Here is a 14,226-nt window from a genome sequence, read left to right as displayed (position 1 = left end):
GGGGAAGAGAGGATTCTGGGAGAGTCAGGCATGGGAGATTCGCCCAGAACAATGATGGAGACAGACACATGAAACTAAGAAGAGGTAAGCAGGCATGTGACAGTCATTGAATAAAATTAATGGGTTTATGTTACAAGCTAGTCAGGGAACAAGCCCAAGCTTATGGCCTAGGTATTTATTTATATATAATTAAGTCTCAGAGTCATTATTTCGGGAACTTGGGCACTGGTGGAAAAGTTTGCAGTCACAAAGGTCTGTAATGCTGCTGGGCAACCACCACTATCAAGATTTTTTTTTTTTTTTTGGTTTTTCGAGACAGGGTTTCTCTGTGTAGCCTGGTTGTCCTGGAATTCACTCTGTAGGCCTTGAACTCAGAAATCCGCCTGCCTCTGCCTCCCAAGTGCTGGGATTAAAGGTGTGTGCCACCACTGCCCGGCTCACTATCAGGATTTTAAATAGCTCCAGAGCTCTTTGTTCTGAGCCTCTGTAGTCCCCATGTTTACCCTTGGCAAACAGTGATCTGTTTTCTAATAGTTTACCTCTTCCAAAATGTAAATGGAATCGTGTAGTATGTAGCCATTTGGTGTAGTATGTAGCCATTTGAATATAAGGCGTTCACTTTGTGAAATTCTTTAGTTCATCTTTCTTGTTTATGTATCTTTGGGGGGTAACTAGGGATTGAACCCTGAATTTCATATATTAAGCAAATGTTCTACCACTGAGTTGATCCCTGGGCTTATTGTTTCATTGATGAATTAATATTTTTCTTTTGTGTGCTATAATATGTTTATTCTTTCACCACTTGAGTAATATTTGGATTTCTAGATTTGTTGATTGTCAGGAGCCATAATGGGACAAACTAATAACTAGCAAGTGATCATCCTGAAATGCCTGCTTCAGATTATTATATATTCTGCGGCAGGTGTGCCCTTATGAAGCAAGGCTGTAAGGGATTCATTTTAGGAAAGATTCCTGCTATTAATATGCTTTTCCTGTTATTATTATACATAAATAACAATCACTAAGTAATAGCATACCCCATTGGAGCAGATCTCTGCAGATCCATGAAGATGTACTGTCTTGTAGGGATGCTATATAGACAAATAGACGACTTAAGTCTTAATGATGATTCTATAAGAATTCCTAAAATTATATCTGTGATTATTAAGCTATTTTATAGCAGGACTGCTTCTGATAGTCAAAACTGCAATGAGAACTCTGCCAGTCTCCCAAGTTGTTACCACTTAAAGGTGTTAGGACAGAAGATAAAATACTGTCTGGGTTTATCTATACAAACTTCACTTATAACTTAGTTGTTTAATTTCAGAGAACCTGTGGAGCTGAGACAAGTAATGGATGCTTAGCTAGATAATCACTTCTAATGGATATGAATGTAAACATTCTCAGATGTAAACTTCTATTTCAATTTATGATTTGCTTTTCTGTGTGAACTTTTGATGAACTTTTTAACATGTAATCATATATTCTGAAGATGTTTAAGGGCTGAGGACAAAGAGAAGAGTCAGAACTGGAGGGCTGAGGTGAGAGGAACGGAGGTGAGAACTGAGCTGAGAGAGTAACTGAGGAGAAGTTTTTTTTTTTTAGATTTATTTTTATTTATTTTATGTGTATGAGTACACTGTAGCTGTACAGATGGCCATGAGCCATCATGTGTGTGGCTGCCGTTGAACTCAGGACCTCTGCTGGCCCCGCTCGCTCTGGCCCAATTTACTGCTGCTGTCTTCAGACGCACCAGAAGAGGGCATCCGATCTCATTACAGATGGTTGTGAGCCACCTTGTAGTTGCTGGGATCCAAACTCAGGACCTTTGGAAGAGCAGTCAGTGCTCTTACCCGCTGAGCTATCTCGCCAACCCTGAGGAAAAGTTTTTAGACAGAACACTTTTTAGATTAGAAGGAGAATGCTGAATGTAATAACTTAGAAATTACAGGTAACATAAAATACTAAGAGAACAATGTGCAGAATGCAGAGGGAAAGAGGAAAAAAGATGTTGCAGAGAGCAGAAGGAGCAGACAGGCTTCTCCTTACCATGGGACAGAAGAGGTCCCATGGTAAGGACAAGGCAGGCTTAGTCTTATTAAAAGAAACAAAGCTTTTTTCTTACAAAAATGGGTTTAATTCATTTAGCATTAAAAGGGTAGAAGCCTTTTCTTTCTCTATGTAATAAAGACTGGAGCTCCATTTTTCATCCAGAATGAGTGAGTTCTTTCTGCACTGGTGCTTGGTCTTTTGCTCCACATGTATATTTAAGTATGGATGTGTGTGTAAGTATGTAATTGTGAGAATGTATGCATGTGTGTGTATGTGTGTGTATGTAAATGTGAGAATGTACGAAAGCTGGGCCCAACTGGATATGAATGGAAATGTATAAATGAATAAATGAGCATGAATGAATTTGTGAAATTATTCGTATTTGCTTATATAAAAGTATTTCCTTCTGCCAGTGAGATTCTCTTCTCCTGGTTCAATAGAAGTTTATTGCTCCAAACTTCACCCTAGCAGGACAAGCAAGAGGCATCTGGACAACAGGGAAAAGGCTCCAGCAATCAATCCTTTACTTAATCTCCTGCTGTTTTAGGATGAGATGCTAAGTGCCAGAAACTGTAGTTTCTGGCCTCAGAGGATCACAGAAGGCAGGCCAGCAACTTAGACTTAGATAAATAAACTTTTTATTATACAGCAATCCTAAACTTCTGGTAAGACAAAGTCTTACCCCAGAATCTCATGAGACAAAGTCTTACCTTCCACCTATGCTCTTCCCACTCTGCTGCCTCAAGAAGAACCTACAAGAAAGAAGAAACACCCCCCCACACACGGGGCTGGCCCCCGACAGGTAATCATGAAAACAGCTATAAACGTTTCATACTGTTTTGTGTATAATCTAACAGTTCTTTTAGATTCATAAATATTCCTGGATTATATAGTAGGGCTATGTTTACCTTTACAGAAATCTTTAAAACTTTTAAATTACGTATATGTGTCTGTCTCCATGTGTATGTACACATGTGTGCAGGCACCACGCTGTCAGTTCTCAGGTCCCATGGAGTTGTGGTTACAGGTGGGTGTAAGTTGCTGGACATGGGGCCTGGCAGCTGAGCTCCTTTTTTGGTTTTTAGTTTTTTTTTCCCTGCCCCCTTTGAGGTTTGCCATTAACAACTAATCCATTTCAGCTAACTTTGCATCAGTGTGAAGTCATGGGCCATCCAATTCAATGCCCTTTCAGTACAGAATTTCAGTCACACGTATGAAAAAGCCATGTGTTCATCTTTTCCTGGCCTCTGGGTCCCCGGATGCTCTATTGTTTTGCCAGATACTGTGTGATCAGAGCTGTTACAAAGAGTAGCTTCGTAACTGGAATCAGTGTGAGTCTTCGAGTCCCAGTCTTCTTCAAAATGAACATGACCACTTTTCTTTTCTTTTTTGGATAACAAAAAATATTTTTACTAAAACATAAGATTCACAAAAGCTTCCAGACAAGCCCTACAAAAGGTCACAAGCTAGCTTCCTCTCCTCCTCTTCCTCCTCTTCCTCCTCCCTCTTCTTGGGGTGGGGGTGGGAGTGGCAGTGAATCTACAGTTGACAGCAAAGCCACAATGTTATTAGTGAGGGCTGTGCTGTTTATATGATGTTGCCATTTTGATTCTGACAATCAGGCTTGTCCATCTACAGGGTCTAAAGGTAGACTTGGCGACAGAACATATTCTAAACAAGCTGGTTAGTTGTGTTTAATCACTGCAATTAGATCTCATAAGAGGAGGGAGGGGAAAAGGAGGAAAGAACCAATAAAACAAATAAAATTACTTCCCCCCCACCAAATAAAGTAAAAACACCCATACCCCTGGCAGCTAACCTATGTCCTTCCTTCTCAGTGCCTTGCTCTTAAACCATGATGGGGAGAGTCAAAGCAGAGAGTCGCCGCTTTTCAACATCTCAGGAGAACCTGGATGATGCTTCCAGCCTCTGCTCATGCTTCGCAAAGGTGAACCAGGACAAGACAGATCATCAAAGATGAAGGCTCCTGCCTGGGCTTTTAATCTGTAATGTTTCTAAGACTGTGTCAATGTAAACAACAAAAGGAAGAAGTCTTGCACAACAAAAGTGATGTACCCTTGATGATCTGATCGAGCTGAATATTATTTATAGCATATAGTCTAGGCCATGCTCTCGCTGTTTCTACGGCTTGGGCTTTGTGGCTCTTCCATGGCTCGGCTAATGGATCATTTGGATTAGGAGTGTTTAAGACAGCCTGGATTGATAACAGAAGTGCACATCTGCAGTCCCAGGGACCACTCTTCCCAACGCCTCTTATTAGGATAAACATTGGTACTTTAGGTGCTGCCATTGGGTATGCTTCTGGAAGGAATAGTTACATCGAAAATCCCTTCCTCGAAAGTGGAATCCTGGGGTCCACCCGACGTGGCCACATTGCTCTTGTTTGGTTCTGCTTTCAAGCTAGGAAGCGGTCCTGCCAGAAAACTCTGGGTTTCCCTGATGAGCCTGTGGGGCAGCCCAGCCATCTTGTCAGAGGGAGAGTTTGGTCTCTGGCTCTGCTCACGTCACACAGGAGTCTACCATTTTTCATGTCTTTGTTTTTTAGTAACTTAGAATCAGCTTTGTGGTTTTTAAAAAGTAAACTCTGGTTTTGTTTGGGACTAGACTGAATATATAACTTAATTTCTGGACAGTTGACATCTTGAAGCAGTCAGCATGGTACCATTTACCCAGAACTCTAGGTTTCCTTCATTGGAGAGGTGTAGTTTTCAGCAGACATATTTTATTCAAGTTATATATAGCATCCCATTTAGTATTTTTTGGTGACAAATTAAATGATACTATTTTTCTAACTTTAATTTCCAGTTGTTCACTGCTGTATTGTCAGCTTCACTGGACTCTATTGGCATCATATACCACAGTCTTTTTTTTTTTTTAATAATGATTTATTTAAAGATTTGTTTATTGTATTTATATAAGCACACTGTAGCTGCCTTCAGACACACCAGAAGAGGGCACCAAATCACATTACAGATGGTTGTGAGCCACCATGTGGTTGCTGGAATTGAACTCAGGACCTAGGGAGGAACAGTCAGTGCTCTTAACCTCTGAGCCATCTCTCCAGCCCCCATATGTCACGGTCTTAGCTGACTTAATTGTTGAATTCTTGGGCCTTTCCCTGTGGACAACTGTAGTTGTCTTTTGCTACTACTTTGTGGGTTCTTCTTTCTTCTACCTTTCTCTGCCCTTTCAAACCCCTAACACTAGATAAGAGAGAATAAAGGAGAGGAAAGAGATCCCTGAATAAAGTCGGAGGTCAGGAAGAGGGGCAACGTTATTGATAGACTACTTTCTGCTGATGAAGGGCATGACATTTCTTGGGGCAAATTTGATCTTTGCTGTTCTTCTTTGTACACAACCACTTAACAAACTTTAGCCAACAGCAATCAACAACCAACTAACAAACCACCACCAACCCCACCGAACAACCACCAACAGCCAACCAACACCCACCCCTCTCGGTGCCCTAGCATTCTGAAAAGTCCCCTGAATTCCAAACATCACACAATCACAGAAACTACCTGCACCTGGCACAATCACACCAATGCTAGAGCATGTCCACTGCTGTGGACAATCTGAAGCAGCCTCATATTCCATACCTGGGGTTAAAATAAAAACATTCCTGTAATATTTCTGTGTTTTTCAAAGAAACCAAAACTCCAACATTGTCACAACAGACAATCATCTCATGTAAAAACTAGTCTTCCTCCTTGCTAGTGTGCATACTGTTATACATCTCCACCGTGCTGCAACACCTGAGATTTGGTTTGGGTGAAAGAAACTTTTGACAGTTGTCCTTTCGGATAATTAAAAACAAACAAACAGGGCTGGAGAGATGGCTCAGCGGTTAAGAGCACTGACTGCTCTGCCAGAGATCCTGAGTTCAATTCTCAGCAACCACATGGTGGCTCACAACCATGTGTAATGAGATCCGATTCAGTCTTCTGGAGTGTGTGAAGACAGCTGCAGTATACTCATATAAGTAAAAAATAAATCTTTAAAAAATAAAATTAACAAACAAAACACAACAAAACTTGTTTCTCCTGTAGATTGATGTAGAAGATCTAGAAGGAAGTGGCGGGGGCGGGGGCGGGGTGGGATGGGGTGGGAGTTGGACAAAGGGGAGAGAGGAAGCAGGGAGAGAAAGTGGAGGGGCAGGGAGGAGGAGAGTATGAATTATCAATGTACCTGTGTTTTTTGCATTGTGTGGCTGTGATGTGTAGAGAGAATTTTGGTTTCTTTGAGAAACACAGAAGTATATATTATACACTCAGGTATATAAGGACAACAGTAGGGCCAAATTACCGCCTATGAGGTGAGGACTCTTAATTTTCCAGGGTCCCGTGGGACGTGTCAAGTTTAGAGGCAGTACGTTAGCCCAGCTTTTGAGAGTGGGGAAGGCTGAGTCAGGAGGACCATCGTAAGTTCAGTATGGATTTTATAGTGCGGACCAGTGTCTCACAGATCAAATAAGTTCCGCAGAGGGCTAGAAAAATACCTGCATGGCACGCACACACTCCACATAGTCGCTATATATTAGATGAAACGAGTGTAAGATCCACCTCCCCTCACCCACTAACGGAAGTATAGTTCAACTGTTCCACAGGCACGCAGGTGCGCGGGCGAGCTAATGCGGAGATTTCTGGGAATTGTAGTCCGGATTTTCTGCGCGTTGCGCGTGCCTCTGTTGAGGCCGGCGGACGCGGAGTATTCTGGGAAATGTAGTTCAAATTCTCGGAGCGTTGCGCGTGCTTCTGTTGTGCGGGCTGATCCGAGCATTCTGGGAAGTGTCTCCCAGGTGGTTTCTGTTAGCATCCGCTCCCCTTGTCATCCCTTGAATCTCCTCTCCCACAACTTCCTCGACTGATCCCTGGATCTGGAGGTTTGCGGGATTGGCGGCGGGCGGCCGTAGGGGAGTCGGCTCCAGGCTGGCGAAAGGGAAGCGCAGGGCTCCCAGGGAGCCTCCCTCCATCCCACAGAAATCATCGCACTGATAGGGTCTCAGCGCGTGGTTCCGTCGGCCTCCTGCCTCAGCCTCTGGTGTGTTTCGATGACAGGTGTGAGCCGTTACACCTTGCTTCATTGCTGTCTGGAATTGGTGTGCGAGGGCCATGTTGATAGGGTTGTTTGGGACATTGATGTAGCTAGTGTCACTCTGCCCTGAAGGTTCTACGACTCAAAACCACACTGCAGGGAACCAGGATGGGTGGAGATTTGTAGAGAGCCTGTCATGTAGAAGGATAAACGGACACGTCTGTGGCTTTCCACGATGTCAGATTTTACTGAACGACGAGAAAGTCATAAGCTGTATCAGTTTCGTTGGCTGCAGTTTGTCAAGGAAGCACGATTTCGCTTGGTAGTTGGCCATTAATCACAGGTTCTTTTATTCCAAGCTTAATATAGCTAATGATAAATCCCAGACCACGCGTCACTCCGCACACAATTATACACGCACGCATGCGTACAGGTTACAGAGTTGCTTAGAAGGTTAAAGATGCTTTAGCATTTAGATAAGTTCCCTGAAGTCGCAGGCAGAGAGCTGATACAGGTGCAGAGAAGAGCCCAGGAGAGAACTAGATATAGATCTTCAGGGGAAAACCCGATGCAAGTCTGGGGCGGGAGGTGGAGGGGAAGGGACGGGGGCGGGTCGTGTCTTAACGATGAGAAAGTCTTTTATTTCAAGTTTAACATAACTAATGATAAACTTCAGATCAGCTTCACTTGGCACACAGTTATACACACACGTGAGTTTGTTGTCACAGGTTGGACCATCGGAATTGGGCTTGGGAACAAAGATAGGAGGAGTCAAGAGTCCTTCACTGAATAAGGCTCCTGGCACGTGATCAGGCTATTGAGCAGTGTGCCTGCCACAGATGGGTCCCTTGGTGAGGTAGTTACCTGTGGGGTGGTTGATGAGCTTATTTTTTATGTTACCAGGCTGGCTTTGAACTCTCAGAGATCTGCTGGCCTTTGGCTCCTGAGTGCTGGGACTAAAGGCTAGTCGATATCTTTTTATTTATTTATTTACTTATTTATTATATGTAAGTACACTGTAGCTGTCTTCAGATGCACCAGTAGAGGGCATCAGACCTCATTATGGGTAGTTGTGAGCCACCATGTGGTTGCTGGGATTTGAACTCTTCCCCACTGAGCCATCTCACCAGCCCTAGTCGATATCTTTTAATAGCATAGATAAGTTGCCTGGCTGTGACTGTGTGTTGGTGTAAACAAGACGTGGGTGGATTCCTTCTTGGCACTTTCATCCAAACTGGAGTAACTCAGGTCAAGACCGTTGCCACCTAAAATTCAAACCTAGCCACAGCCTGAAAGCTGATAGTCTAAACAACAGAGCTACCAGCCCCAGCCCAGCATGCTCTCAAGATGGCTTGATCAAGTGCAGCCCCCCACCTCCAACCCTGCCCCCATTACAGATTCAGGGGAGAAAGGAGAAAGGGTTGGTGGTCTGTTGACCATACATATCCAGGGGTATCAAGCCAAGTGTATTTCCTTTTGTTAAGGCGTTGCCTTTTAAAATACAAGTTTGTTTTATTCTAGCTCTTTCTATGACTGTGTGTGGGGTCATATATGTGTGCTAGTACATGCATGTGCTGATATGTGCATGCTTCTGTATGCATGTGTGTGGAGGCCAAAGGTCAATACCAATTATCTTCCATGATCACTCTCCACGTTATCTATCTATCCATCCATCCATCCATCCATCCATCCATCAATCCATCTATCTATCTATCTATCTATCTATCTATCTATCTATCTATCTATTTATTTTGAGGCAGTGTCTCTCATGGACCCTGCATCCTAGCTGTTGAGGGAAGCTAGTGACCCTCCTGTCTCTGCCTCCTCAATGACAGGATTAGAGGTGCAGGAGCCATGCCCGACTTCGTACATGAGTGCTGGGATCCAAATTCAAGTCCTCATGCTTTTCTTTAATAATTTGTTTTCACAATGACAATTTGTGTGTGTGTGTGTGTGTGTGTGTGTGTGAGGTGAGTCAGTCCTAGGGACTGAACTCAGGTCATCACTTTGGTGATGAGCATCTTTCCCTGGAGATCCATCATCACATGGGGTCTTTACCTTCTTTCTTCCCCCTGAGATAGTTTCTCCGTGTAACCCTGGCTGTCTTGGAATTTGCTATGTTAACCAGGCTGGCTTCAAACTCCTGAACTCCTTCTGAGATCCTCCTGCCTCTGCCTCCCTGCCTCTCTGCCTCCTGGATTCTGGGTTACAGGCTTAGGCCTCCACACTTGGCCCTCTCATTAGCTTTTGGGTTTCCTCTGTTAGAGCAGACACGAAAGCTTTGCACCATTTTTTTTTCAGGAGATCATACACTCTTCTTGTGAGTGCTAATATCTCTCCAGCAGTCTGGCCTCTGGCTGGGGAGCAGCAGGAGGTCCCACCAATACTGGTTAGCCCTGTACACCTTCTCTGTTCCCTTTTAGGAAGGGGAAGATTATCTTCAGCTTGGTGGGCAGGAGGGGACAGTTCAACTGCTTTGTCAGGGATGAGTGTCCTATTCATGGTTTGTCTCCTTCCACAGCCTGACGTCTCGACAAGGGCGGAGTGGAAGGTGAAGTCCTAACTCCTTCAGCAAGGCTCCTGGTGAGTGTGGCCTGGCTGTTGTTGTTGTTGTTGTTGTTGTTGTTGTTGTTTTGAGGTAGAGTCTCACCATGTAGCCCTGGCTGTCCTGGAACTCCCTCTGTAGATCAGGCTGCTTCAAACTCAGGGAGTCACTCTTCTCTCCATCCTGCGAGTCCCAATCATGGTTAAAGATGTATGTCACCACATCTAGCATATTTTTTCTTATTTTAATGATGAAGTGTTGATATCAGGGTCATGAGGGACAAGCAAGGAAAGAGGGTCACTTCAGGATGAAGGAAGGCCTTGCTGATGCAGGGAGGTCCAGCCTCTAATGGACTGAACCTCAAACATCCACAACAGTTATTTTTAGAGTAAAATAAGTTCCTCATACCAAAACCCGGATCTGCTCTCCATGTCTCTAGAAGGAGCTCCTCATCTTTGCAGTCTCAGACTCTAGGAAGACTCGTAATACAAGATGCTCCAGGTTCACCAGGACTTTCTTGTGTCCAAAGTCGTACAAAGACAGTAAAGTTCCTTCAGAAAAACAACTCTTATAGATAACAAAAAGCAATCACTTTTTCCTACATTGAGTTATTCGAGGTCCAAGACTTTCTAAAAACAACTATTCCTCTACAATGAAGGAGTTGAGACACGGTAGATAAGTTAGCGTTTAAAGGCTGGGTTGGAAACGGGCGGTGGTAGCGCACGCCTTTAATCCCAGCACTTGGGAGGCAGAGGCAGGAAGATTTCTGAGTTTGAGGCCAGCCTGGTCTACAGAGTGAGTTCCAGGATAGCCATACAGAGAAACTCTGTCTTGAAAAACAAAACAAAAAAACAAAACAAAACAAAACAAAAAAAAGGCTGGGTTGGAACTTGTACAGCCCAGTTCGATGGCCTCAATTCATAACTCCTGGATATATTCTCACTAAGGCACTGAGCCAATTGTAACCAGAGTTTTAGAGCCAGAGTCCTTAGGAAACCCTAAGTAGGTTTGTCACCATCACCTGTTCCAGTCCCAGCAGAGACAAGAAGAAATGGCTAAGAGAAAGGCATTCAAGCCACAGTGGCTGCATTGGGACTTACAAAGGAAGGGGCCCAGTGAGCCACTGCTCCAACTCTGTGGTACTGACCAGAATTTTAGGTTTAAATAGAGGAACAGGCCTGTAAGATGCGGGAGTTGTAGGGGTCCTTGCTGCCAAGCTTGACGACCTGTGTTCCACCCCGAGAATGTACGTGGTGAGAGGAACCAACTCCTGCTGCAGGTTGTCTTCTGGTGACCCCCACACGTGTCTTGCACACACATTCTAAATAAACATAATAAATAGGAGAAGTGTTGGAGCAAATGTGTATATAATTAAGCAACCTTGCTGTGTCTCCCTGTCCTTGTTTTGACCTAGATCCCTAAAAGTGGCTTGATACATAGTTAATGGCTGGCATTGCCTAGGGGGGTGCCTGATTAGTTATATGGTGTCCCTTCTCTATCAGAACTAACTTCCTATCTTAGGGGTGTGGTTTATCCATCTATAGTCAAGGTGATGGCTGGTTTGGGATAGTGACTCATCTTGATGCCTTCAGATGAGAGTGCTGGGGCCTGGTACCCAGTATAGGTTTTCTCCGAGTATTTCCTTTAACTCTTACCTTTCTCCACTCCTGAATCTGCCTCTCACCCCTTTCTACCAGCGTCCAATTCTCTCTGTAACTCCTGTCTATCTCTTTTTGTCTTTAGAAGCAACAGTGAGACAAGGCTTGAGATGCTGGCTGTGGGCTGAGGCTGGGTTCAGGGACCCCACCTGCCTCCGCCCTCACCCGTGCGTGGGTGCAACAACTGCCATCTTTGTTGGTAAGAATGCCCTAAAATACCAGGTACCTCACCGAGGGAGCTGCCTGTGTGTGTTCATTTGCTTGCCGTCACAATCTTGGGACTGACATTCAATCTCTGTCCTTTTTATAGCCAAGGATGCACACAGCAGTTTAGGTGTTGGGACCCAGGCCACACGATAGCTTCTCCTTTACAGGGATGTGTGAGGAACCTGTGTGGGGCAGTGTGCTAGCGTGCATGCGCTACTCAGGGTCCCTGGTGTGCCAAACACTAGCACATTCCTAGCTCTTATAATGACTTTTGAGATAAGGTCTCACTGTGTAATCCAGGCCAATTTGAACTGACAGCAGTCCCGCCTCCGTCTCTCCTGATTGCTAGAATTGCAGGTGTGTGACATCTTGCCAAGCTCTTGTTTCTGTCCAACAGTGATGACTCCTGCAGCCTGTTAATTCCAATTACACTGATTTATAACAAATGTATTACCTGCATCTCACGCAGTTGGGGACTTTATTCGATTGTCTCTGTTTCTACCATAAAGTCTTTCATGGCTCTCCTCTTAGCTTGACGGGTTTGTAGAATCTTAAGTCTTCGAGAAGCTGGCCACCCAGGCAGCCTGCTTTTTAGTGAGCACCATTTTCTACTGTCCCAGGATGAAAGGCAGATCCGGAGACAAGAGAAGGGTGTCTGCTTGAAGCCCAGCAGTTGCATGTGTAGCCGGGCAGGTCACTCTTCAGCCAGGGGCTCGAAGCCGCAGGGGATCATGGTGTTTGAGTCAGCCTCCTTGAGGAAGGAGCACAGTTGCTGCCCACAGACAGCAGCTGCTGAGCTGCTCACACCCTGGCTGGGTTCTCATGGCTTTTTTTTCTTTCTGCTTCCTTCACTGCACCTTCTTAAGACCCATCCATTCCCCAGGAGGACGATGACCAAGGTCAAGGTGAGTTGGGCTGTTTGTCTCTCTTCCATTTGCTGGCTCACCTGTTGAGTGGATGTGGCTGTATAGAGGCCCACATGTGCCCCAGCCTGACGTGCCTTTGGAGCTCAGAGGACAACACGTGAACATGCCCCTCCACCCTCAGTTTACGAGGCTTTGTGGCAAGCACCTTCACCTCTGAGCTCTCTCACTGGCCTTAAGTTCTCATTTCTTTTCTCAGAGCCAGTGGCTCTCAACTTTCCTAAGGCTGCCACCCTTTAATACAGCCCCTGTTGTGGTGGTGACCCCAGACCATAAAGTTCTTCCATTACTGTTTCATAACTGTAATTTTGCCACTGCTATGAACTGTAGTGTATCCTGTATATCAGTACACAGGATATCTGGTATGTGACCACTGTGAAATGGCTGTTCAACCCCCAAAAGGGGTCGAGTCCCACAGGTTGAGAACAGTGGCTCAAAGGTTCTACTTATCTCCTTGCTTCTTAGGAAGTCTTACGGAGAATTGTTGACATTTGAGAAATTCTTGGATGCCAGATGTTAATCACCCCTGTTTTAATTATTTTTATCACTTTATAATTTGATGAATGAAATAATAAAAACAAGGTACTTGGGAGATGGCTCGATGCTTCAGAGCATGGACTGCCCTTCCCGAGGACCCATGTTTGGATCCCAATACCTACATCAGGTGGCTCAAGTCAGCCTGTAACTCCAGCTCTAGGGCAAGCTGATGCCCTCCTGTGGCCTCTCTGGATACCAGCACTCACATGTACATACACAGCCACACATACAGATAATTAAAAATATTAAAGACTTTAAAAAATAATAAAAATGCTGGGCATTTTTAATCCCAACACCTGGAAAGCAGAGACAGGCAGATCTCTGTGAGTTCAAGGCCATCCTGGTTTACATAGTGAGTTCTAGGACTGTCAAAGAGAAACCCTGTCTTAAAAAACAACAGCAAAATGCTAACTGCTACTGCTACTGCATATGATTGGGTAAACAAGCACAGACTAAGCCCAAGATGCCATCATCCAGGTTGGGATGCTAAGCCCGAGATGCTGTCATCCAGGTTGGGATGCTCTGCTCTACACAAAGAGAAGAAGAAGCGGGAGAATATTTACTATACGGATGCTAAGGAATGGAAGTACAGGCAGACAGTTAGCTTAGGCAGGACAGTTGCCTCACTTGCTCATGCCCTGGCTTTGGTCCCCAGTAGTGCAGAACCAGTGCTCATGAAGCTAGTTAAAATATGAGAAAGGTAGGCAGAGTAACAAAGAGAAACAAACATGGGGCTAGGGACATAGCTTAACAGGTTGAGTGCTTGGCTTGCATGCATGAGGCCCCAGGTTCAATCCCAGCACCACACACTCCAGTCTTGATACCAAACCCTTGTGATCCCAACACTCAGGAATGGAGGCAGGAAGATTAGAGAACTGCAGGGTCAGCCTTGGCTATACAGGATGAAGCTAGCCTAAGCTATGAGATCCTGTCTATTAAATAAATAAATAGAAAATAAACATGGTTAGTAAATATTTGAAAAATATATTGTTTTAGTGATCATGAAGTAAATAGAAATATCAAATCGTTTTTCACTGATTTAAACTAGGATTTTTTTTTTTCACATTTATTTTGAGGATGCGAGAGTACTCAGCAACCTGTAGGAGTCAGTCCTTCTCTTCCATTATGTGTCTCCCAGGATTTGAACTTGGGATGGCTGGCTTGGCAGCTGAAACTGCGAGCAGTTTCAAGAACTGGGTTCTACTCAGCCAGGAGGGAATAAAGGACCTGAAATAGAGGGTTTGAAATG

At 44.5% G+C, this 14,226-nt stretch overlaps 1 protein-coding gene and 1 pseudogene across 9 annotated transcripts in view; one reads left to right on the top strand and one right to left on the bottom strand.

Moving 5' to 3' along the window:
- Positions 1-4,078: 4,078 nt before the first annotated feature.
- Positions 4,079-4,851, bottom strand: LOC116100307 (annotated as a pseudogene).
- Positions 4,852-6,804: 1,953 nt separating this feature from the next.
- The window catches only part of LOC116101793 (zinc finger protein 226-like), a 28,025-nt gene continuing 20,603 nt past the window's right edge, over positions 6,805-14,226 (top strand). For 3 of the 9 annotated variants that reach the window (XM_031385635.1, XM_031385640.1, XM_031385637.1), the window contains exons 1-4: positions 6,805-7,130; positions 9,629-9,690; positions 11,396-11,509; positions 12,384-12,422. In XM_031385635.1, the coding sequence (XP_031241495.1) occupies positions 12,408-12,422 (15 nt within the window). In that variant the 5' untranslated portion in view covers positions 6,805-7,130; positions 9,629-9,690; positions 11,396-11,509; positions 12,384-12,407. Of the gene's footprint in view, positions 7,131-9,628; positions 9,691-11,395; positions 12,423-14,226 lie in introns of all 9 variants that reach the window. The other 6 variants (XM_031385638.1, XM_031385641.1, XM_031385631.1 and 3 more) reach the window with 4 other exon arrangements.

The sequence above is a fragment of the Mastomys coucha genome, unplaced genomic scaffold, assembly GCF_008632895.1.
Source record: "Mastomys coucha isolate ucsf_1 unplaced genomic scaffold, UCSF_Mcou_1 pScaffold21, whole genome shotgun sequence".
Lineage (NCBI taxonomy): Eukaryota > Metazoa > Chordata > Mammalia > Rodentia > Muridae > Mastomys > Mastomys coucha.
This window is presented reverse-complemented; position numbering and strand designations above follow the sequence as displayed.